We start from the raw sequence: 22,678 nt of genomic DNA on the forward strand, positions 1-22,678 counted from the left end.
GTTTGCCTTTAGAAGTGCCCCGCGCTTACTGATCTGAAAGATACTCGCAAGCCCTGTCACTCATTAGCAATGAAACAACTTTACACTAAAGACTGTGGTCTTTCTCAGCTTGAGATCTGTTGATTTTTGACTCGTTCCCTGACCATGACATTCTGCGTTCTCAATTTCAAGGCAGATGAGAGGAACAATTGGAATGAACGGCCAAGGATAGACGTCCGACTCTGATGGTGCCAATGAAACGGTGGAAGGAATAATGTGCCAAATGTTACACTACTTAGCAGTGTACGCATATATCGAGACGAAGCGTGAAGAGACAATGTCAAACAATCCAAAACCATATCCTCTCTAACAGATTCCTAGGTATGGAGGGTCCCATGTCCTCCTCTTCCTGTCGATCCGCTTCTTCTTTACCACTCCAAACATCCACCGTCTCGATTGACCGTATCCAAGGGGTTCGAGCCCACAGTTTATGTCCCAAATATAAAGTAAAAAACAGAGGCAGAGTGATATACGCTGCTAGGAAAGATGCTGCTGAGAAGTTGCTGGGGAAGAAAACTTGGAAGCCGTTGGTTAGGCACAGCAGAATGAGCATGATCATGGCAAAATAGCTTGTGTATGGTTGCCAGGGACTTTTGAACGGAATTGAGGAGAGAATGCCGTTGTAGGCGAGGGCTTTCCGGAAGCGCTGAAAAGTCTCTGTCAGCTCAGCCTGAGAGAGTGGGGGGGTAAAGAAGAGAGTACCAAGTATGTCATGAACATCACAACCCATGCGACGTAGCCGCCAATGGTCGTCAGGTTCAGAAACCAAGCAAACACAGTCGCCGATCCGCTTGAAACACTCAAGTACGCAAGACTCCCCAGCGCGGCTGTGGCAAAAACAGCAACGTATGGGACACCATTACAGCACTTGGTGAATATCTTTGGGGCTTGACCAGTCATCGCAAGGCTAAAAAGCGAGCGGCTACCTGCGTAGAGGAAGCTGTTTGCGGCACTCCAGGCTGAGGTTATGATCACTGCGTTGACGACATGATCCAAACCCTGAATCCCGGCTCTTTTGATACCAATGACGAATGGGCTAGCACCTGCATTCGTTGTGCCACTGCTCACTGCTTGCAGGAGATCCGCATCGTTCGAGGCAATGATGACAGATACAACTAGTGTGCCCAAGATGTAGAAGACTATCAAGCGGTAAATGAAGCGCTTGCTCGCCTTGGGGATGTTGCGTCTTGGAGCCTCACTCTCACCGGCAGCAATGGTGATGGTTTCTGGCGAAAGTATGAACGCGAAGCCTGAGCGGATGAGTGAAGTCCAGAATGCGAGGAACTTGCCCGTATTCCCGAGTCCGGGCTTTGGGTAGCTATTGAATGCTCCAGGATCATTCCAGTAGCGAAAGCCGAGTCGATCGTGATTGGGTCCACCACCGAAGAAGAGCACGATGCCGAGGATGATGAGGCCTAAAATAGCGATGATCTTGATCGAGGCAAACCAGAACTCAGACTCGCCGTAGATGCGGACTGCAAAGACGTTGAGAAGAACAACAGTGATGAGTATAATGGTGATCCATGCTGCAACCGGTCTGTAAGAATGCTCTTGTCAGTATAGTATCTTTGTCTCAGTTGCCTCGAATACGTACACGGGATTGTCCCAATAGTCTATAACAACACTTGCAGCGGATATCTCAGCAGCCACCAGCATAGCATACGAATAGAAGTAATTCCAACCTGCTGCAAACGCCAAGGAAGGTTCGAAGAAGCGGTGGACATAAAATGGCACTGAAGCTCCTTCGACCGGAAGATAAGTTGTCATCTCTGCCAGGCTTTGAACCACAATCCAAACGATAACTGATATGACAATGAAAGCTATACTCATTAGTGACCAGAACTTCAAGCCAGATTAGTGATACGTACACATGAACAGGGGTGCTGGTCCAGCCAAGGAAAGCGTTGTGCCTGTTCCGACAAAGAGTCCGGTACCGATGCTTCCTCCCAGAGCAATCAGCTGGATATGCCTACTCTTTAGGCCTCTGTGCGTCTGAAATGTGTACAGAATGCGACCCCTAGGCCTGACTCCACTGCCTTCAACAGGCACCTGAGTTCCAATATTGCCGTCGTGGTGGGTATCCTGGAGCTCCGCGTCTAGCTCCATCTCTTCGACGGCATCGCTGTTCTTGGACCAAAACATCTTGTCGATAGACGGTGGGTGTCAACAAGATACTGAATTTTAAGCCCGACGTGCGGGAATCAGGTGAGTATAATGAAGGGGAGCTGGGCGAACTGGAGACAGCCTGGCCATGATAAATGATATGTATTGACATCTTGGCTTCTTGTTAGCCTATGATAAGGGAGTAACTGAATCTTGGAACAAGTCCAAGATGGGATTAGTTGAGAAGGTTTCTACGTAAGGTACAAGTAGTACCTACTTTATGTCACTTTGGAGAGCAAGCCAAGCTTTTGGGGGGCGCCTCCGGGGTCGGATCCTCGGATCGTGCGCCAAGCGGGATCTTATACAATATATACTTTAGACGGCGCAGGCTCACTAGAAAAAAAAAAAAAAAAATCTTTAATTTTTTTTTTCCTCTTTTCATTTTTCTTTTTACGATAACCTTATCTATCTATCTCTTTTATATGATATTCTACTTTCTACTAAGAGGATCTTATATATAATACCTCTTTATAGTATTAATAATCGTTTATTTAAAGAATTAGAAGAGTATAAAGATAAGATTCTTAATTAAATTTATATAAAGTAATAAAAATAGTAGAAGATTATTATCTAGCTAGTAGATAATAAAGATCTAAAGATTAATACTTATACGCTCTAATATTGATTAAAAGAATAGAACTCTTATTAGTAAGATTGTATAAAAGACTTCGAGTAATTACGAAGTCGAATTTAATATTTATTCTATAAAATTAGAGTTTTAAATAAAGAAATACTTATATAGCTAAAGTCTAAAGGCTTTTAAATTATATCTCGAGATCTTATATAAATTAGAAAAGAGCTCGACTTTAAGCGATTAGAATTGAGTTAAGAAAAGAGAGAGTATATAAATAAAGTCTTATAAGGGTTAATTAAGTAGAAGCTTAATAAGAATATAATTTAGAGTTATAAACGAGGGTAATTAATAAAGTATTTTCGAAAACTAGAATATTTAGTTATAAGATATTCTTTATATAAATTTAATTATCTCTATATATATTAAAGTATCTTAGAGATTATCTCTTTATCTAGTATCGTACGATTCTTCTTAATACTATTAATCGATAATTTCGAGATATATAGCGAAAGCGAGGTAAATACGTCGTTTTTAATTTAAATCTAATATAATTTATAAATAATTATAATAAGCTTTTAGATTATAATATCGAGATCTATAGCGGAATAGACGACTATATCTAGTATATTCTATAGCTTATTATAGATATTATTAATCGTACGACTATTAATATTCTATAAGAATTTCTAGATTATATTTCTATATTTAGATAATAGCCTCGATTTATATAATTCGATTATAAGAGCGAGACTATTCTAATAGTATAAGCGTATCTTACTCTATAATAGATATATAATTCGAAAATAGCTTTTAAAGAGTATTATATATATGAGATAAGTATTTTTAATTAACAAATTAAGTCTTAATAAGCTTAATTAATTAAATCTCTTCTTAGAAAGTAAATAAAGTTCTTTAATACGCTTTAAGAAATTAAAAAGTATTTTAAAGACGTTCTAGTCGATCGAGTTATAATTCTTATAATCTACTTTTCTAAAATTTATATAAAAGTTATATACTTTATAGATAATTAAAATATATATTTAATACGTAAGTAGTCTTATCGTTCGAAGTCTATATAGAGAAAGTTATATACTCTCTTCTAGTATTCTAAAGATAATATTAAAAATTATAAACTTAATTTATATAAATTAACTCTTATATAATTACGTTATAACGTAGAAGACTAAGATAAGTTAGCGTATCTTTTCTTTCTACGAATATAGCGTTCTTAATATAACGAATCTTTATTTTATATAAAAATGAGATTTATTATATTAAGAACGCTATATATAACTCTAATTTAAATTTATTCTTTATATAAAGAACGCTATATATTAGTTTAATACTAATTAAGCCTATTAGATTTAGATAAATATCTTTTACTCTTTATACTCGAATAATATAATACTTTTCTTTATTATCGAGAATTTAATTCGTATTTACCGCTCGCTATTCTCTTATATAAGCGTTAATCGCCATAATTAGATTATTATCTAGCTCTTTATATAATAGTAAATAATTATAAGATTAAAGAATATAAATCTCGATTTAAATTAGTTTTAAGATTAAAGAGTATATTATAGTAGATTAGATTAGATTTACGATTATTAAAAAATATATAAGAATTAAACTTCTAAGAAGATAATATAGATAAAGGTTTTAGAAACTAACTATAAGAAGTCGATAATATTCTATAAATATTCTTATAATCTATTAATTACTTATTATATAATCTTATTTCTCTTCTTTTTAACTTCTATATACGATATTCTCTAATTTAAAAGAGATTATATATATCTAGATATCGAGATATAGATTTATTAATATATAATATTTAAGTAAATACTTATAGTATAGAGACTATAAGGCTATAAACTCTTACTTTATATAATCTATTTCTAATATATTTAAATATTATTTAGCTAATCTCTCTTAGCTAATCGAACTTAATAACTCTTTAAATTATCTCGCTAGATCTATTTATACGTAGTTAATAAAATAATCTCCGTAATAGTAGATTATTTAATAAAATATTAAATCTACTTAGCTAGTTTAATTAGTATATAATAAATTTATTTAACTAGCTTAATTAGTATATAATAAATTATCTCTATTAATTTAATAATTATATAAAAGATCTTCGATATTAGAGTCTTAATTTACTTTATATAATTAGAATATAGTAGTTAAGAGTATATAATAGAGTAATATTACGCGATATTCTTCGATTAATAAAAAACTAATAGTCTCGCTAATAAATAACCGCTCTTATATAAATATTATAACTATTCTATATACTATATAATCTATAATTATCGAGGATATAAAGATTTTAAATCTTATAAAAGTTATTAATAGTAAGAAAATAAGTATTTACTCTTAATTAATATTATACGATTTACTAACTACTAAGTAGACTCTATTATAATTTAAATTTCTTATTATTTAATTTAGAGTTATTAGAATTTTATCTATAACGATATTATTTAAGAGCGTGCTAATCTTTTATAATTATATAAAAGTTATTTAGATTTTAAATAATATTTAATATAATCGTAATCTAAGGCTAATAGTCTTATAAAGCTCTCTAAAAGCGTATCGCTTATACGAACTATAAAAGAGCTTCTAAAAAGAGATTTCTTTATTAAGTACTATAAAGAAAAGAAATAAATTATCTTTATAGTCGCTTAAGAGCGATAAGCTTATATGAAATTATATAAATCTCTTATTAAAGAAGAGGAGTTATTTGAAGAAAACTCTCTTATTAAATAAGAGTCTTAGATTAAATAAGAGCCTTAGATTAAGAAGAAGAAATAATTTATACGATTTTAAAGTATCTTATAATCTCTCTTCTCTCGAAATCGATATAAGTAAGAAGATTTTTTTATCTTTAAATTTATATAAGAGTCTTATACGATTAAATTAGAATCTTAAATATCGACTTATAAAAGATCTTATTAGAATTTTTCTATAAGTATATTATTTAACGAATTATTAGAGAATATAATTAATTACTAAAGAAAGAATATAATAATAACTTTTAATCGATTTTTAATTAATTATATTCATATAAAGTCTAAATCTTTCGCTATTATAGTATTTATAGTAGCTTATATAAAGTTACTTTCTTTTACTACTATAATATTCTTAGCGATTTATATAAAGTCGGCTTTTTTTATTACTATAGTAGATATAGTAGCTTATATAAAGTTGGCTTTTTTTATTACTATAATAGCTTTAATAGTAGTAATAATATTAACTACGCTTATATTTATAACTTATAACTTATTAAATTATTTTAATAAAGAATCTCTATCTAATTATATAAGAAATTAGATTAAAGAGCTAGAGAGACTTCTAGATAATAAGAATAAAGAAATAAAGAAGATAGAAGAAAAGTAGAAGTAGTAGCGGCGATAATAGAAGTAAGTTAAATACGATTTATTTATATCTTATACGATATTAATTATTAATAAATAAATCTTTATATAAAAGAGATAGATTAATTTAGAGTATCTTTTAATAAGAGACTTTAGTATATTTAGATCTTAATATCTTTTATAAATAGTTTATTTAAAATAGCTAATTATTATTATAGCTAAAAAATTATAATAACTTTCTTTATATAAAGTAATTATAGATAATTATAATAATAATAACTAAGTAACTATAGTAATCTTAGTAATTATATTAAACTTAATAACTAATAACTATAAGAGTCTAAATAACTTTATATAAATATTCTTTTAAAGATAATATATTTAAATTTTATTCTATTTATATTATATAAAGAGAGATACTTTATATAATATAGAAGAATAGTCTATTTTAGCTTTTCTTTAATAAGATATTAATCTTAAATATTACGTAGAGGTATAGACTAATTATTTAAGTATATAACTATACTTTAAAATAGACTATATAAAAAAAAGACTCGTAAATATTATATAAAAGAAACTTAATATATATTTAAATAGTAATAGAGTTATTAACTTCTCTTAATAATCTTCTCTTTCTTAGTTAAGAATCGATAATCTACTTCTAATTCGAAGGGCTATTATCTCTTTTAAGTAAATAAGAATAACGCTTATACTTCCCTTCGTCTTTATCTTTATTATCTCTAAATTATCTTCTTAATATAAAGAAGTATTAAGCTTCGTAATCCCGCTATTTATAATTAATATACGCTCTCTTAAAATATCTCGCTAAGCGATAATATATAAAAAAGAGGCGAAGATTAGAACGCGGAGTTTATAAGTATTACGAATAAGCTATAGAGATAGTAAGTTCGCGCGACTAAATTAGAATAGTATTAATATATCTTAATCGATACTATTTAATTTAATAAGGCTAAATCGCCTTTTAAATGAAATTAATATTCTATTCTAATAAGACTAGAATAATATAATTAATCGAGCTATAAACGAAGAATATAAGCTATTATTATTCTATAAGAAGATAAGAATACTAGTTAGTCGAGACGGCGGTAAGAATAATAGCGATAGCGACGGCGTTTTATAAGATAAAAGCCTTAACGTATAAAGTTAGCTAGCTATTATATATAAGTAACTTTATATAAAATAGAGAGATTAGAAAAGGCTATAGAAAGTAAAGATATTAAGATATTAAGAGAGATTATAATATTATATTTATATTATTAATAGTAATAATAATATAGTAATAATAGTATAATAATATTAACGTAGAAGTTAGCTAGAAGCTACTTTATAAAGTAGTATAGAAAGAAGATATTATAGTAGTATACGTATATAATATTAATATTATTATTAAAGAAGAAGAATTTATTTAGAGAAGAACTTTATATAATTTTTATAGACTAATATCTAAACTAGCTTAATTAAGCTTAGAGACTACGTAATATATTTCTAAAGTCTTAATAATAACTCTCTATAATAATTCTATAATAGTTAAAGGAATAATATATATACTTCGTATAAAAGTTAAGAAATATGCTTAGTAGGAATCGCGAAACCTGAAGGTCCTAAAACTTTTTTAATTGTGGTTTTGGACCTCAACATCTGGAACCTTCACAACCCCAGAGAAAGGTTCTGGGCTTCTCGGACGAGACAGCTGCACGCGTCTCACGTTACCAAATACAATCGCTTATGGTCCTGCCTCCCATACCTCCGACCACTAGTGACTATCACTGGCGATTCTTTGGAACACTTTGGAGTTGACGAGGCAGGCGGTAGGGTCCATGATCTACTTGGTACACGGTGCGATCCATATGTCAACCAGATGCTTTCCGGACAGGGTTTTGACTACCACTGTCATTCCAATCTGACTCGTGCCATACTGCCATATGGCTTAACAGAATTTGATGTTCACGATGTGTTAAATGTCTTTCAGGTGACTGGCTTGAACAGAAATGGTGAATACTTCATGCAACCATGCCCAGCAAAATCAGGAGACTTCTTCGAATTCTTTGCAGAGATCGATGTTTTGTGTGCTTTGTCGACCTGTCCAGGAGGGGACCTCTCCAAATGGGGCTGGGCAAAGAACGACGGAGAGGACCCTATGCTAGAATGCTGTCGTCCACTTGGAGTTGAAGTTTACAGAATCACTGATCCAGTGGTCCTGAAAGGGTGGGAACCCCCTGCCGCATCCTCATACAAGGGCAGTCACGGTATCCAATTGCGCGACGTTCGATGATTAACCGCAGCTGCTTCGGCCCCGGTTGGGGCCTTATTCCATGCTCAGCTCCATCATCTCTGGACTCCGCTCACGCATAGACTCTCCCAAAACTCCGACTAGCTCAACTGTATCTGCAGGTGCCAATTTTAGCATGGTCTTCAGAAACATTGAATTTAGAAGCGGACATTGGGGACTTAGGGCTTAATGTTAGGGCTTGTGGGGTCGGGCAAAATCCCGGTAAACGACACTATGACGTACCCTTGAAGTCAAGTCTTTATATACACTCGAGTTTCCTTCTCTGATTCCATGCACTCATACACACCCCCTGAAAATACCTCTAGACCATAAAACTACAGCAATTCAGTTAAAAGATCAGTTGAACCACCCGACAGCACAAGAACATGTCTCGCGTCCTTCTCACAGGTACAAGGCCCACGACCGCTCCTTAAATATCAAGATCCCGTCACTGACAGTAGACAACTAGGTGGCTCAGGCTTCATAGCTGCCCATGTCCTAGACATCCTCCTCGAGCGCGGCCACTCAGTGGTTACAACCGTCCGATCTACAGAGAAAGGACAAAAGATCCTCGACAATCACCCTAAAGTCTCCAAAGACAAACTCGATTTCGTTATCGTGGAGGACATTGCCAAACCAGGAGCATTCGACAAGGCAGTCCAGTCAAACCCTCCTTTCGAAGTCATAATTCATACAGCATCTCCGTTCCATTTCAACGCCACGGATACTAAGAAAGAGCTGCTGGATCCTGCAGTCATCGGAACGACAGGTATTCTGGAGTCAACAAAGAACCACGCTCCAACTGTCAAACGCGTGGTACGCCTTCACCATCTCTCCCCGTAATGAACCAGAGCTAACACAGTCCCAGATTATCACCTCCTCTTTCGCCTCAATCATCGACCCATCAAAGGGCACCCGGCCCGGCTACACATACTCCGAGAAAGACTGGAACCCGATCACCGAAGAAGAAGCCGTCCAAAATCCATCGAATGGCTACCGCGCCTCCAAGACTTTTGCCGAAAGAGCGTCATGGGAATTTTTGGAAAAGGAGAAGCCAAACTTCACAATCTCGACGATGTGCCCTCCACTAGTCTTGGGACCAATTGTACACTATCTGCAAAGCTTGGACAACCTGAACACGTCGAATCAAAGGATTGCTGCGCTGATGACCGGAAAGGCCAAGGAGGAGTTGCCGCCTACAGGCACATTTGTTTGGACCGATGTCCGTGACTTGGCGCTTGCGCACGTCAAAGCTGCCGAGTTGCCTGAAGCGGCGAACAAGAGATTCTTCGTCACAACAGGTTATTTCAGCAATGAAGAGATTGCGGATATCATGAGGGACAATTTCCCAGAGCTCAAGAACGAATTGCCCGCAAAAGGCACCAAAGGTGGAGGATACCCAGAGGGTGGTCTGTACCAGTATGATAACTCGAGGGTCAAAGAAGTTCTAGGCATTAAATTCATAAGCCTTAAGGAGAGTATTGTTGATGCGGTGAAGAGTCTGCAGGCAGTCGGCGCTTAGGCTGGACAGACCGGTTTTTGGATAGCAATGAAGATGATATTCGAAATTTACATCATGGGATCTCAAAATATTAGTTAACTTAGGAGACCGCAAACGCTAGATACAAGAAACACTTCTACGGACTGCAAGAATGCGGGATTAGTAGAATGGACTACATGGGAAATCGAACTGTACCTGCACTGTCCGTGATCTTCACTCTCGCTTGATATATCTTCACTAGGAGGCGAGCGGCATTCGATTCTTGCTTCATGACCGGGAAACAAATCTAGACAGCAAAAGTGCTCCGGCCTTACCTCGTCGAGATGATACCCTTTAGCTTGAACTGTGCTTTCCTCCTCTGATCTCTTTTCAAAAACGAAGAGGCATGTTGAGGACGAGAATATGTGATTATGACAGTAGGACGACGTAAGCGATCAGAACATTTCACATTATAGATCCAAGAGCACTTACCGCAAAGATGACGCTTAGTATTAAGTTTACAAAGACAGAAGCGCATGACTCTTACATAAACAAAAAGACCCGATCAACAGGGAATGGACCGGCATCAGTTCGGCTTGGTACTTAGACCATCCAGCAGCAGCTTCAAGCACAATGGAAATCTACCATTCCGTAGCCATGCTTTGAAATCAGCATGAACCTTTCTTTCTACCAATCTTAGGGGACCTGAGCCACAAAAGAGACTAGTCCGTAGACTCTCGACATATGCAAGGTCGATTCGCAAGGATTTGGAGTCCATGAAAATTGCACACGATGATGGGTCACCGGAACAGAAACTCTGACGTGAGGCACTGAGTACCTAACCCAAGCAGAGAGTGTAAGAATACAGGCCCACACACACTGCCTGGATTGAAGCGTTTGAAATTGACGGTCATTGTGAGATTATGGTTTCGTAACCAACCGAGCCCCTCATTCCACATTACAGGCAGTTTCAAAATCGTTCACTCCATGTTTGACCACGAAGTCGTGGCATGCTCCCCTCCCAATGCAGCAATATGTCCGTCGCTCTCATTGCAACAAACCGATAGCTAAACATGCTCAGAAGTCGCTGTTCGCTCGCTGATCGGTAGATTTTGAGGATATATTGTGGCGCATCAAGGGTTAACTCGAATTGTTTATAGACCGGATTCAACGTAGAAACCGACAATAGGCAGCCTCTGGTAGCGAAGTCCAAGAGGTATTGAATATGGGCACCGGGAACGAAGCCTATAAAATGCCAACTAAGATACCACAAAGAAAAAGAGCCAGACAAAACGTAACCCGAGTTGATTTTGAGGAGATGCATTCAAGGAAGATACATATGATCTTACTTGATTTTCAAGTATCAGGGGAGCCGGCGGCAGTCTTGCCGGATAATCTGCTCTGTCTGTCGTTGTGCTTGAAATAGGCTATGTCACATTCTCAAAAGCATTATTGCTGCCACACAATATTCGGTGCTAAGACCATATGAATCGCCATAGAAATCCATCCATTGCCGTAAAGTTGGATAGATCCTAGTGATCTCGCTAACCTTCCTGCAACCCACACCATCACAAGTTCTACCGAAGTTCAAGCGAAAAGACACTACGCCCTACCCGTCAGGCTAAGATGACAGGGATTCAAGAGCCCCACGCGTATGATGCAGACGGTGAAGAGGATGCGCTCCAGTTCCATCTCGAGCTCGGTGAAAGTCGCCCCTCTACTCCAGCTTCAACTGTCATTACCTCCGATACATATACATCAAACACACATAACGACCTTGAGTCATCGCGGCCTGCAGAAGGCCATGCACTAGGCGAGCCCCCAGGCAGCTCTCATGAATGTAAGCCTTGCAGCCCCGACTCACTACATTTCGTCTGGGACCACTTCGACAAAATACAATCCAATCCCAAGGTCATGGCTGCGCAGGCTATGGAGGCTCTCAACCGGGCCTTTATCGAGCTCAAATCAAAGAACGAGGAATCCCGGCTACGAGCTTCCTACGATTTGCGAGACCTAGTTGTTTCGGCCGCCAGAGGTAAGTCCTTCTGCTCACCCTGCTCATTTTGCGCGGGCTGATTGTTCATAATCACAGCACTACCTTCGGACAAGTTCCAAGAGTACTACAATACTGTCAACAGCAAGATATCTGCACTCGTTGTACAAAGCAACGACACCTCCGAAAAAATAAGCGGGATTCTGGCAATCGAGCAGCTCATCAGCTTCGATGGTGACGATGCTGCTCAGAAGACGACACGCTTCTCCAACTTCCTCAAGGCAGCTCTAAGAAGCAATGATAATACCGTCCTCGTATACGCAGCTCGAGCTTTGGGTCGCCTTGCAGTGCCTGGCGGGGCACTCACAGCTGAACTTGTCGAGGCCGAAATCTCCTCAGCCCTTGAGTGGCTACAGTCCGATAGACAAGAGTCGCGACGGTTTGCAGCTGTGCTGATCATACTACAGCTCGCTAAGAATTCCCCTACCCTGCTCTACGCATTTGTACCACAAATCTTCGACTGCATTCTAGTCGCCCTCCGAGATCCGAAAGTGCTCATCCGTGAAACAGCTGCCGAAGCTGTAGGTGCCTGCTTCGAAATAATTGCTGCTAGAGACGCCCACCTCCGTCAACAATGGTTTCAAAGAGTCTACGATGATGCTTTTCAAGGCTTCAAGTCACCCAGTCAAGACACTATCCATGGATCACTGCTCATCATGAAGGAACTCCTCCTCAAAGGTAACATGTTTATGCGCGAACACTATCGAGATGTGGCAGATATCACTCTTCGTCTCAAAGACCATCGCGAGCCTCGAATACGCACTCAGGTTGTGATAATGATTCCAATACTTGCCGGATACGCACCAGAGACGTTTTCCTCGCAGTACCTACACAAATTCATGATCTTCTTACAAGGTCAGCTCAAGAAGGATAAAGAGCGAAATGCAGCTTTCGTGGCAATCGGAAAAGTCGCACATGCGGTCTCAAGCGCTATTGCACCATACCTCGATGGCATTGTCCTCTACATAAGGGAGGGTCTCAGTCTCAAAGCGTAAGGTCCTTTCAGCCTCTCCGGCTTTTCCCCTATACTGACCACGTAACAGACGAAACCGCATTGGTACTGATGAAGGACCGGTCTTCCAGTGTATCAGCATGCTCTCGATCGCAGTTGGCATGGCTCTTACCAAATATATGGAAGCTTTGCTCGATCCAGTGTTTGCTTGTGGGCTCAGTGAAGCCCTTACGCAAGCTCTGGTCGATATGGCGCACTACATTCATCCAGTCAAGCATCAGATCCAAGAAAAGCTTCTCGACCTACTCAGTCTTGTACTGTCAGGCCGTCCTTTCAGACCCTTAGGATGCCCCGAGAATAAGATTCCGCCTTTACCTGCCTTTGCCAAGGACTTCAACCTATCAGTGGCAGAACACAAAGATTCCGAGATAGTACTGGCTTTGGTCACTTTGGGCGGTTTCGACTTCACTGGTCATGGGCTTAATGAATTTGTGCGAGATGTCGCCATGCGATATACCGAAAGCAACAATCCAAAGGTTCGAAAAGCAGCGGCACTGACCTGCTGCCAGCTTTTTGTACATGATCCTATCATCTACCAGACCAGTTTCCATGCCATCCGAGTCGTCGGAGACGTCATTGAGAGACTGTTGGCATTAGGAGTGGCAGACATGGATCCTGACATCCGACGAACCGTTCTCCAAGCTCTCAACGACCAATTTGACAAGCACCTTGCCAAGCCAGAGAATATTCGTCATGTCTTCCTTGCAGTTAACGACTCCGATTTCGAAGTTCGACAAGCCGCCATTGTCATCGTGGGTCGTCTCACTGCTATCAACCCAGCACACGTCTTTCCATCATTACGAAAGGTCCTTGTGAATCTCATCATGAGCATCAAGAATTCTCAAAGCCCCAAGAGTAAAGAGGACGGAGCTAAGCTTGTTGGACTGGTAATCGCAAATGCATCTCGGCTTGCCAAGCCGTACTGTGACGTCCTGGTCAAGACCCTTCTTCCAAACGCTGAAGATTCAAATGCCACAATTGCAGCAACGACTATCACAGCGATTGGACAGCTTGCCACTACCGGTGGGACCGTCTTAGTGCCATACCTTCCAACTATCATGCCTACGATTGTGGAGGCCCTTCAAGATCTGAGCTCTCAGCGTAAGAGAGATGCCGCACTACACACTCTTGGCCAATTTGGGAGACATGCAGGATATGTTATCGAACCATACAAAGATTTTCCCCAACTGCTTGACATCTTGATAAACATCATTAAGACAGAACAGCCAGGAGGGTCGCGAAAAGAGACTATCAAGCTCCTAGGAACCCTGGGCGCTCAGGATCCTTACAAGCATGAAGAGATCCTCGAAGTATCTTCTGAAGCTCGTCTGAGGAATGCCGCCGATTTAGTCTCGGACGTTGGGCTTGTGATAGAGGGGATGACGCCCTCCAATGAGGATTATTATCCCAAGGTCGTCTTCAACATACTAACGCAGACTATTCTAGCTGATTCTTCTTTATCCCAATACCACACTGCGGTCATTGAGGCCATTGTGACCATCTTCAAAACCCTTGGAATACGGTGTATACCATTCTTGCCCGAAATCATCCCGAGCTTCTTAACAATTATACGCGCCGCACCAAACACGCGGCTCGAGATTTATTTCAATCAGCTAGCAATTCTAGTATCTATAGTCCGCGTCCATATACGAAACTTCGCGAATCCCCTCATCGAGCTTGTCGAGCACTTTTGGTCTGTGAGTAGCTCCGTGCAAGCAACGATTCTCTCGCTAGTTGAATCATTGTCAAGAGCCTTGGAGGGTGAGTTCAAGGGTCGCATTACAAGGATTCTCCCACTTATGCTCGGCGTGCTTGACAACGATGTGTCAGTCCGTAGGACCGCATCCGAGAGGGTATTACATACCATTTTGGTATTTGGTCAGAGCGCCGAAGAACATATGCATATGATCATTCCATCTCTCGTCCGTATGTTCGAGAATCAGTCAAACCCCGTCGCTATACGAAAGGCAGCTATCGACACCATTGGAAAGATATCGAGGCTGGTCAATATATCAGATTATGCATCATTGATCATACACAGTTTGACGGCGTTATTTGCTGGGAAGGAGCAGCTCCTGAGACAAGCAGCGCTCGACTGCATCTGCGCTTACGTCTTCCAGCTTGGACAGGAGTACCTACTCTATGTCTGGACTGTCAACAAAGTCTTAGTTGCGAATCATGTCCCTCACCACAACTATGACATCCTTATCACGAAGCTACGGAAGGGAGAGCCTCTTCCCCAAGATCTCAGCCCAGATGAGCACTACGGAGGTCTCGGCGATGACTCTGGAGTTGCAGAGGTCGGCCAAAAGAAGTTACCGGTTAATCAGGAACATCTAAAGAATGCTTGGGAAGCTTCACAGAAATCCACAGTCGAGGACTGGCACGAGTGGATACGGCGCTTCAGTGTCGAACTGCTCAAAGAGTCACCATCTCACGCGCTGAGAGCTTGCGCTGGCTTGGCCAGCCTATACCAGCCCCTTGCGAGAGAGTTATTCAATTCTGCGTTTGCATCATGCTGGACTGAGCTCTACGAACAATATCAGGAAGAGCTTCTACGATCTATTGAGACAGCCTTGTCATCAACTTATATTCCTCCTGAGATTATGCAGGTGCTGTTGAATCTCTGCGAGTTCATGGAGCACGACGACAAAGCGCTTCCTATCGACATTCGCAATCTAGGCGCCTATGCCGCCAAGAACCACGCCTTTGCGAAAGCATTGCATTACAAGGAGTTGGAGTTTGAAGAAGAGAAGACACCCAGTACTGTCGAAGCGCTCATTTCCATCAACAACCAGCTGCAACAAACGGATGCTGCTGTTGGGATCCTGCGCAATGCTCAAAAGTACCGCGACTTCGACTTCAAGGAAGGTTGGTACGTAAAGCTTGAGCGCTGGGACGAAGCTCTGGCGGCATACGAGAAACGCGAGCAGCAGCCCATTACAGACGATACAATTGCTTTTGAGATTTCTATGGGCAAGATGAAATGTCTCCACGCTCTTGGTGAATGGGATATCTTAGCCGATCTCGCTGACCTGAAATGGAACTTCGCTACTAGTGACCAGCGGCGTGTCATTGCCCCTTTGGCATCTGCCGCCGCCTGGGGTCAAGGCCAGTGGGAACGCATGGATACCTATCTCGAGGGCATGAAGCCCCACTCTATTGATCGGGCCTGGTTTACTGCCATCCTTTCGATCCATCGCAACCAATTCGAACAGGCTGCAGTACATATCGAGAAAGCTCGTGATGGTCTCGATGCAGAGTTATGCGCATTGCTTGGAGAGTCCTATAACCGAGCCTACGGTACCGTCGTTCGTGTACAGATGCTCGCTGAACTCGAGGAGATCATCGTCTATAAAAAGATCGCGGGCAACGAGGAGAAGCGACAAACGATGAGGGACACTTGGACCAAGCGTCTCAGAGGCTGTCAACCCAATATTGACGTCTGGCAGAAAATGCTAAAAGTGCGAGCACTTGTCCTCACTCCCAGAGAGAACATCGACATGTGGATCAAATTTGCCAATCTCTGTCGGAAGAACGGCCGCCAAGGCTTAGCTGAGAAATCCCTTCACCTGCTGCATGATGTTAGTGGTCACACTATCGACGGCCAAGCCCAGCTTGAGAGCGGCCTGTCCGCACAAGCTACCCTTCAAGGGCCTACTGCCGTGCCGGAGGTTTTGTATGCACAACTTAAATACAGCTGGTCCACAGGTCAACAACAACAATCTCTCCGTAGGCTTCGAGCCTTCACAGCCGATTTGTCTCATCAACTCGAAGTACTCAACGCTTCAGACGCGGCAAACACAGCGAGCGGAAACAGCAACTTTGGTGCAACAAATCTTATGCTGGATTTAAATAGCCAAAACGGTGTAGGTCCTAGACTCCCTCGTAGCGACATAAGCAGTCTCAGCAAGCTGTTAGCCAAATGCTACATCAGGCAAGGCGACTGGATGACGGCCCTGATACATGGCAATTGGGAATCCAACCATGTCCGCGAAATCATCGACGCTTACTCCCATGCAACTTCACACAACAAGAACTGGTACAAAGCCTGGCACTCGTGGGCGCTGGCCAATTTTGAAGTCGTCACAGCCTTGACAGCACAAGCCAAGCGCGAGAGCAGTGCCCTTCCTCTCTCCATGGTAACCGGCCATGTGGTGCCTGCGATCGTAGGCTTCTTCAAATCTATCGCTCTGGCGTCTTCCAGCTCGTTACAAGATACGCTCCGATTGCTGACGCTATGGTTCGCTCATGGTGGAGACGTGGAAGTGAACACGGCTGTGCTCGAAGGTCTCAACGATGTCAGCATCGATACCTGGCTCGAGGTTATTCCGCAACTGATTGCACGAATCAACCAGCCTAACAATCGTGTTCGAGGATCAATTCATCGTCTCCTCGCCGAGGTTGGCAAAGCTCATCCGCAAGCATTAGTGTATCCATTGACTGTCACTATCAAATCTCACGTCGCTCGACGCTCTCAGTCTGCTACGCAGATCATGGAGAAGATGCGGGAGCACAGCCCGGGCTTAGTAGAGCAAGCGCACCTCGTGAGCCAGGAGCTTATTCGAGTTGCCGTATTATGGCACGAGCTTTGGCACGAAGGCTTGGAGGAAGCATCGCGATTGTACGTCTACAGGTACCTCTTTAAAGCTTGAAAAGCGTGCTAAGTTTCTAGGTACTTTGGAGATAAAGATATCGAAGGCATGTTTGCAACGCTCGGACCTTTACATGACCTACTAGCCAAGGTAATTTGCTCTTCGATTCCACTTGGCCAGCCATCGCTCATCATGAACAGGGAGCCGAAACACTCCGAGAGATATCTTTTGCTCAATCATTTGGGCGAGATTTGCAGGAAGCTCAGCATTGGTGCAACATTTATCGCCAGACCGGTGAGGATGGTGATTTAAACCAGGCATGGGATCTATATTACTCAGTATTTCGTCGAATCTCGCGACAACTGCTGAACATCATGAGCCTCGACCTAGCCTACATTTCACCAAAGCTCAAGGACGCAAAGAACCTGGATCTGGCTGTGCCAGGGACGTACCGGAGCGGGAAACCCGTCGTCAGTATCACTGGCTTTGATCGCCATATGAGCGTCATCCAATCGAAGCAGCGTCCTCGGAGAATGAGGATGTATGGCAGTGACGGTACAATCTACGAGTTCTGCTTGAAAGGGCATGAGGACATCCGTCAAGATGAGCGTGTAATGCAGCTCTTTGGCCTCATCAACACACTGTTGAACGCTGATACCGAGAGCTTCAAACGCCATTTGAATATCCAGAGATACCCGGCAATACCGTTGTCACAGCAATCAGGCCTTTTGGGCTGGGTCGAGAATAGCGATACCTTGCACAACCTGATCAAGGAGTACCGTGAGCACCGTCGTATCTTGCTCAACATCGAGCACAGAATTATGCTGCAGATGGCACCAGACTACGATAATCTCACTCTTATGCAGAAGGTCGAAGTATTTAGCTACGCAATGGACAACACCACTGGTAAAGATCTCTACCGTGTCCTCTGGCTTAAGAGCAAGAGCTCCGAATCTTGGCTCGACCGTCGAACCAACTTCACACGCTCCCTCGCAACAATGTCCATGGTCGGCTACATTCTGGGGCTTGGCGACCGCCACCCTTCCAACTTGATGCTCGACCGCATTACGGGCAAGGTCATCCACATCGATTTCGGTGATTGCTTCGAGGTAGCCATGCACCGCGAGAAATACCCTGAGCGTGTTCCGTTCCGTCTTACTCGTATGCTCACCTTTGCGATGGAAGTCAGCAACATCGACGGCAGCTACAAGATTGCTTGCGAGGCGGTCATGCGTGTTATTCGCGACAATAAAGAGTCCTTGATGGCGGTACTGGAAGCCTTCATCCATGATCCTCTTCTCAATTGGCGCCTGGGCAACCGCGAAGCCCCCGACGAACCCTCCTTCCCTTCCGAGCGCCGCCAATCCATTGTCGGTGACCTGGGAACTGCTCAATTGGAGCGTCCACGCACCGCCTCCTACCGTGCCCGCCGTATGTCGACAGTGCAAGCTGGTGTACTTGACAACAATCTCAACGATGCAGATAAAGAAGTGCAGAATGCAAGAGCAGTGCAGGTGTTAGCACGCGTGAAGGACAAATTGATGGGTCGCGACTTCAGACCTGAGGAGGAGTTGAATGTGGAGAGGCAGGTCGCAAAATTGGTGGCTCAGGCGACGAATGTGGAGAATCTGTGCCAGCATTATATCGGTTGGTGCAGCTTCTGGTAGGGGTAGATGAGATGAGGTCACGACATGGTCCACGTTCAACGGCGTAACGGTGCATGATGGTATAATGGTATGATACCCCTCACGCGGTCCTCTTTACCGGAGGCGTACTTGTGTTACTCATCTGTTCTATTCTTTGGCGGAGAACTTTTTTTCGATTCTAAGACAATGCTGATTTACCTCCACGAGGCTTGAGTTCGGATGGTTTGGTGGAATGAGCAAATACTTTAGTTACGATCATGCAGCATTACTTATTGAACATAGCATTCATGATCCAATTCGCCAATTGTGACTATGAAACGGCTGTACACCTACAGGAGTGACCGTCTTTCGGCATCCGTCCCTGTCCTCACAGAGGCCAAATCACGCATGCCATTCATTCGAAGGCAATTTTATCATGATACCCCTTATCTCAAGCCTTTGGGGCTGACGGATCATTATGCGGGTGGCAGTCTGCGAGGGCCAGTGTCCCTTTTGGTACACCAGGCTCATCAAAAGCTATGCCATCGACCGTGTACAACCCCAATCATATATGGTACATTCAACTCCTCACCCCTCACTTTCCCGCCCACCAATTGCTCCAACCGCCTCTACTCCCCGCTTTCTCTTCAGCGGCATCTATCGTACCCCCAACGGCCTGGACCGGCCCCTCAGCCATCCGATCTAACGGTCCCCCTCTCACTCCAGCAGCTTCCATCGCTCTCTCCCCCTCCCTCCTCTTCTCCGCCACAGCCTGCAGTATACCGGTGCCATCTCTCCTGCCCTCTTCACTGCCGTGGCCCACGTCCGTAGTCTTAGGCCCTGAATCCCTATCCGCCTGCGCCGCTCGCTCGAGTATCGACGTTTGGGTCACGCCGAGCTTTTTCAGAATCTCCTCCTCACTTGGTACCGCGACCTTCTCCCCTCTCTCCCCTTCCTCCTCATCACCCTTCAAACCCCCCATCAACATCCCCCTGATGCTCTTCCCCCAAGATCTTTCCTTCGCCGCCTCTTCAGCTTGCACCCGTGCCCTTTCGCGGTTGATGACGAGCGTTTGGTCCTCGTCGAGGGGCATGCCGGATTTTTCCGTCTCGATGGCCTCGATCAGGCGCTGGGAGTAGATGGCGCGTTGTTCGGCGTAGAAGGCTGAACGTTTGCGGCGGTTGTGCAGGATCATGTCGGTGAGGGCGAAGCCTGTTATCGCCGCTGCGACGACTGTCGTACACACACTACGGTCAGCAGATGCCCCGCGGGAGGAACGTAGGAAGGTCTGTCGGCGAAGGGGGTAATACATACTTGAGAACCCGAGAAGACTGACCACCGTGGTCTTGTGTGCTCGATCCGCCCACACCCTCCCCCTGATCACGACTCTATCCCAGGTCGTTATCTGCGCTTCTCTCTCTCGTAACCTCGCCTGGCGTAGTCTTGCTACTTTTTCCACTGCTGTTTCCCCCGGTGGCGCGCTCCCCTGGGCACCTTTTTTTGGATCTATTGGGGGTGGGGGCACGCGAGGATTTGGATTGAGCGGGGCGTTGGGATTGGGTCGGGGCGTGCCGGAGGCGGAGTGTGTAGAGGGGTCGGGGCGATTTATGGGGGTAGGTCTGGCGTAGGCGTGGGGAGAGGTGGCGGTGAAGCGGGTTGCGTCGGCGGCGGAGCGGGACATGGTGGGTGAGGGAGCTGTGGAATTGGGGTTGATTGCTATTATGAATGAGCTATGAGCTCTAAGTACGGTCAATGGGGTTGAGGACAAAGGGTGGAGGAAAAGTCTGGCGCGGCGAGATCCGCGGCGGGATGACGAGCATGAATGTCTTCAAGCAGCGCTCATGTATTCGCCTAAAACCTCCGTCTTACTCAGGACCAATCCCATAGATGGCATTTGATCCATTTGTTCATTGCTTGTGAGCAGCAGAACGAGTCCATAAGCCAATGGGTCAATGGCAACCTCATTCGATACTGAACCCAGCTCACAGTCTTGCCTCGCTGATCAGCATTGTGCTGCCAAATTTCTTGCCCATCCTATCTCCCCTCTTCAAATAAATCAGCCTCATCCCATGTACTGGTCTGTGTTGCCCGTGTCTACGAATCTCAATGAGCAGCGATGGAATCCAACTACCAGCCACAGACAGATCTAGCATCCATCCTGCAGACTCTACGAGCCTATGCTCCGTCTCAGCAGCAAGCCCCTGAAGCGACTTACCAAACCCAAGCTCTTCAGGCCCATCACCAACCTCAAGCGCCACCTCAAACCCCCGATCTCGAAGAAGACGAATACGACCCTTCAACCTACGACCCATCGCTCCCTCTCATCACCGCACCTCACCCGCAAGCAGCTCCCGCCCACGCACCAGACGCACAGCCCCAGCGACCGCCTCCGACCCCCGAAACACGCCCCCGCCTAGAAAAGACCACTCCGTCCTATCCCCGCCCACCTCCCGAACCCACGCCGGCCGCCAAACCACCGGCCTCGACCCCCGGCCCCAAGAAGGCACACGCGCCGCCCGGCCACCGTCCCGCCACGATCACCACCTGGGCGCCCGCTCTCCGGCACGTCACGGGCCAAACGACGGCGGATCCCGGGTTCGGGCACAGGGTGCGGCATCTCATCACGACCCAACGCAAGCACGAGCGGCAATGGTGGGACGGGCGCGAGGAGTTGAAGAAACGGCTAGCGGGCCGGGAGGAGGGGAGGAAGAAATTGGACAGCGTCCTGGGTTCGCTCGGCGGTCATGTCAACGCCTCGAAGACGGACGAGTTCTCCGAGGAGGAAGAGCTGAGAATGTATGACAGGAAGGTGTATCAAGCTTGCGGAGAGATGGTGGCGGCTACCGTGAAGGAATTGAAGAAATTGGAGGTGCCGTTCTTCTGTACTGTGGAGGGACTGGTGAGTCCGAAGGGGGATGGCAAGGCGCAGGGAAAGAGGAAGGGGACGGTATCCGAGGCGGAGCTGGCGGAGTTGAGGGGCAGGATGATGGTGTTGTTGGAGGATCTGTGCGGCGAGGAGGAGTGAGGTGGTTGGACGAATGCATAGCGATGGCGTTGTGGTCTGGATGATACCCCGTGAGCGACGTCGAACTTTTCGAGCGGAAGAGGACAAGGAGCATGCATGGAAAGAGCGATGCAGAATTATCGACTCCAAAGAGTCATTGAATGATTCGTCAACGTTTCATGCGAGCCGTTCCAAGAAAATATGTGCTGGGGCGCGGGCTTCCGTGTGAAAGCTTGCGAGTACTGGTTTTGACTGTTTATTTCAGGGAGACCCCTAAAACCCTGACCTTGGGGGCTCTGAGCTTGTAGGGGCTGTCAGCAGCTCGAAGTTTGATTGTTTTGTGATATTTGATTGTTTGAGCTTGCTTTGCAGCCCCTCCGATACAGCTCTCGGGGCCCTTAAGGCTCCGAGGGTTTAAGGGTTTTAGGGATCTAACCCTGGAATCAGACGTTGTGATTGATTT

General features: G+C 43.7%; 6 protein-coding genes across 6 annotated transcripts; 4 read left to right on the forward strand and 2 right to left on the reverse strand.

Moving 5' to 3' along the window:
• Window positions 1-319: 319 nt before the first annotated feature.
• Window positions 320-2,181, reverse strand: HO173_010722 (uncharacterized protein; the record flags this gene model as incomplete). The annotated part of the gene is made up of 4 exons (XM_037312607.1): window positions 320-685; window positions 742-1,576; window positions 1,634-1,859; window positions 1,908-2,181. The coding sequence occupies 4 exons, from the start codon at window positions 2,179-2,181 to the stop codon at window positions 320-322; spliced, it is 1,701 nt and encodes a 566-aa protein (XP_037160455.1).
• Window positions 2,182-8,035: 5,854 nt separating this feature from the next.
• On the forward strand, window positions 8,036-8,449 carry HO173_010723 (uncharacterized protein; the record flags this gene model as incomplete). Its single annotated transcript, XM_037312608.1, has 1 exon — window positions 8,036-8,449. One exon carries the CDS (start codon window positions 8,036-8,038, stop codon window positions 8,447-8,449), a length of 414 nt encoding a protein of 137 aa, XP_037160456.1.
• Window positions 8,450-8,832: 383 nt separating this feature from the next.
• HO173_010724 (uncharacterized protein) lies at window positions 8,833-9,968 on the forward strand (the record flags this gene model as incomplete). The annotated part of the gene is made up of 3 exons (XM_037312609.1): window positions 8,833-8,854; window positions 8,916-9,262; window positions 9,315-9,968. The coding sequence occupies 3 exons, from the start codon at window positions 8,833-8,835 to the stop codon at window positions 9,966-9,968; spliced, it is 1,023 nt and encodes a 340-aa protein (XP_037160457.1).
• Window positions 9,969-11,552: 1,584 nt separating this feature from the next.
• On the forward strand, window positions 11,553-19,253 carry HO173_010725 (uncharacterized protein; the record flags this gene model as incomplete). Its single annotated transcript, XM_037312610.1, has 5 exons — window positions 11,553-11,961; window positions 12,019-12,970; window positions 13,023-17,615; window positions 17,667-17,736; window positions 17,787-19,253. 5 exons carry the CDS (start codon window positions 11,553-11,555, stop codon window positions 19,251-19,253), a joined length of 7,491 nt encoding a protein of 2,496 aa, XP_037160458.1.
• A 553-nt stretch (window positions 19,254-19,806) lies between these two features.
• On the reverse strand, window positions 19,807-20,892 carry HO173_010726 (uncharacterized protein; the record flags this gene model as incomplete). Its single annotated transcript, XM_037312611.1, has 2 exons — window positions 19,807-20,444; window positions 20,526-20,892. The coding sequence occupies 2 exons, from the start codon at window positions 20,890-20,892 to the stop codon at window positions 19,807-19,809; spliced, it is 1,005 nt and encodes a 334-aa protein (XP_037160459.1).
• A 435-nt stretch (window positions 20,893-21,327) lies between these two features.
• On the forward strand, window positions 21,328-22,236 carry HO173_010727 (uncharacterized protein; the record flags this gene model as incomplete). The annotated part of the gene is made up of 1 exon (XM_037312612.1): window positions 21,328-22,236. One exon carries the CDS (start codon window positions 21,328-21,330, stop codon window positions 22,234-22,236), a length of 909 nt encoding a protein of 302 aa, XP_037160460.1.
• Window positions 22,237-22,678: the final 442 nt, after the last annotated feature.

Source organism: Letharia columbiana, assembly GCF_014066305.1.
Source record: "Letharia columbiana isolate WasteWater2 chromosome Unknown Sc0000052_s0, whole genome shotgun sequence".
Lineage (NCBI taxonomy): Eukaryota > Fungi > Ascomycota > Lecanoromycetes > Lecanorales > Parmeliaceae > Letharia > Letharia columbiana.